Genomic DNA, 1,830 nt, shown 5'->3' with positions numbered 1-1,830 from the left:
TTACGGTCCCTCCCAGTTAGCTCCAAGCACTCCATGATTAGCTATTTTGGTGTTTGGCATGACCTTCCGTAACACAAGATCCTCTACCTTGAATGGCACGGACTTTACCTTCTTGTTAAAATACCTCGCGATTATCTGTTGATAAGGAGCAAGCTTTAACTGAGAGTTCATTCGGGCTTCGTCTAGAAAATCCAAGTGGAGCCTTTGGTTAACTTCTGCATCTTTTTCAACAAACAAGTCTCTTCGCAGGGATCTGGCACCTACCTCCACGGGAACCATGGCCTCATACCCATAAGTCAGCAAAAATGGGATTTCTTCTGTGGTTGACCTAGGAGTCGTGTTGTAAGACCAAAGGACCATAGGCATCTCTTCCGGCCAATCTCCCTTCATTTCTTCCAACTTAGCCTTCAAAGTATGCTTTATGATTTTGTTTATAGCTTTTGTCTGACCATTGTTTTGCGGGTGATAGACCGCGGAAAAATCTTTCTTGATATTCAAGTCTTCACAAAGCTTCCTTAGCTCTTTACTGTCAAATTGCTTCCCATTGTCCGGGATGAGCTTGTACGGAGTGATGAACCTGCAGACTATAGAGTTAAAAGCAAAATCCTTTATTTTCTTTGTTATGATCGTGGCCAGTGGCATGGCTTCTGCTCATTTGGTAAAGTAGTCAACAGCTACCACAACATATTTTACACCCCATTTGCTTTGGGCAACTCCCCAATGAGATCGATCTTTCACATAGCAAAAGGCCAAGGACTTGCCAACGATATGATAGACGTTGCTGGGGCATTGAAAAATTGGCAAATCGCTGGCAACGATCACAAGCCCGGACAAATTTAAAGGCATCTTTTTTCATAGTTGGCCAGTAATATCCTTGTCTGAGGGCTTTTAATGCCAATGAACCACCCCCCGAGTGATTTCCACAAATCCCTTCGTGTATCTCCCTAAGGATATAATTTCCTTCTTCTGGGTCCACGCAGCATAACAGTGGTTGGTTAAATCCCCTCTTGTAAAATATCTCATCATATTCAACACACTTAGCAGCCTGGTAGCGAAGGCGTTGAGCTTGTAGCTTGTCTTCTGGAAAAGCTCCCGTTTGAATATAATTATGAATGGGAGTCATCCAATTTTCTTGCGGGATCTCCTGTGTCTGGAATACCCCTACCTCAAGAACACTTGGTATCTCCTGAATTCCCAAAGGAATTTGCCCAAGTTGGATGCTATCCATTTGCGACCCCATTTTTGCCAAAGCATCTGCATTACTATTTTCCTCCCTTGGAACGCCCTCTAGCCTGGCACTTCCAAACTTTTCCAATAGACGCTGCGCACATCTCATATATAACTCCGTCCGGGGTCCCCGGGCTTGGAAACCTCCGTTGACCTGATTTACAACTAACTCAGAGTCACTCCGAGCTATAAAATTTACAACCCCCACTTCCAGAGCTATTTTCAGGCCATTGATCAAGGCTTCATACTCGGCATCATTGTTGGTGACATAAAATTTGAAATGGATGGCGCTCATCAAATGATGTTGAAGAATTCTTTGCACCTATCCGATGACTTTGAGACAAATCGATTTAAGGCTGCAATCCTTCCCGTCAGACTCTGTACTTGTTTGACGCTGGAGGGAGATTTCATGTCCAACAGAGCCTTGATTTTTGTCGGGTTTGCCTCAATTCCTTGGTGGTTAACCATGAATCCCAAGAATTTTCCTGATTCCACGCCAAACACACACTTCTGAGGGTTCAGCTTCATCCTATATTTTCTCAGAATATGGAACATCTCCACTAAGTTTGCGACGTGATCTTTCGCCCTCTTGGATTTTACAAG

General features: G+C 43.9%; 1 protein-coding gene across 1 annotated transcript; it reads right to left on the bottom strand.

Moving 5' to 3' along the window:
* On the bottom strand, nt 1–1,522 carry LOC141700412 (uncharacterized). The gene is made up of 2 exons (XM_074504190.1): nt 762–1,522; nt 1–577 (listed from the first exon to the last, which is right to left on the bottom strand). The coding sequence occupies exons 1-2, from the start codon at nt 1,520–1,522 to the stop codon at nt 1–3; spliced, it is 1,338 nt and encodes a 445-aa protein (XP_074360291.1).
* Between the last annotated feature and the right edge of the window lie 308 nt (nt 1,523–1,830).

The sequence above is a fragment of the Apium graveolens genome, unplaced genomic scaffold, assembly GCF_009905375.1.
Source record: "Apium graveolens cultivar Ventura unplaced genomic scaffold, ASM990537v1 ctg2313, whole genome shotgun sequence".
Classification (NCBI taxonomy): Eukaryota; Viridiplantae; Streptophyta; class Magnoliopsida; order Apiales; family Apiaceae; genus Apium; species Apium graveolens.
The sequence above is the reverse complement of the archived record's forward strand: the minus strand, read 5'-3'. Positions and strand labels throughout refer to the sequence as shown.

What these genes read in the sequence shown, in the direction of transcription:
- LOC141700412 (XM_074504190.1), bottom strand. Translation starts at nt 1,522, where the DNA reads ATGAGCGCCATCCATTTCAAATTTTATGTCACCAACAATGATGCCGAG. An exon ending in CAACGTCTATCATATCGTTG is followed by an intron (nt 578 to 761) that starts GCAAGTCCTTGG and finishes TATAGTCTGCAG; the next exon opens with GTTCATCACTCCGTACAAGC.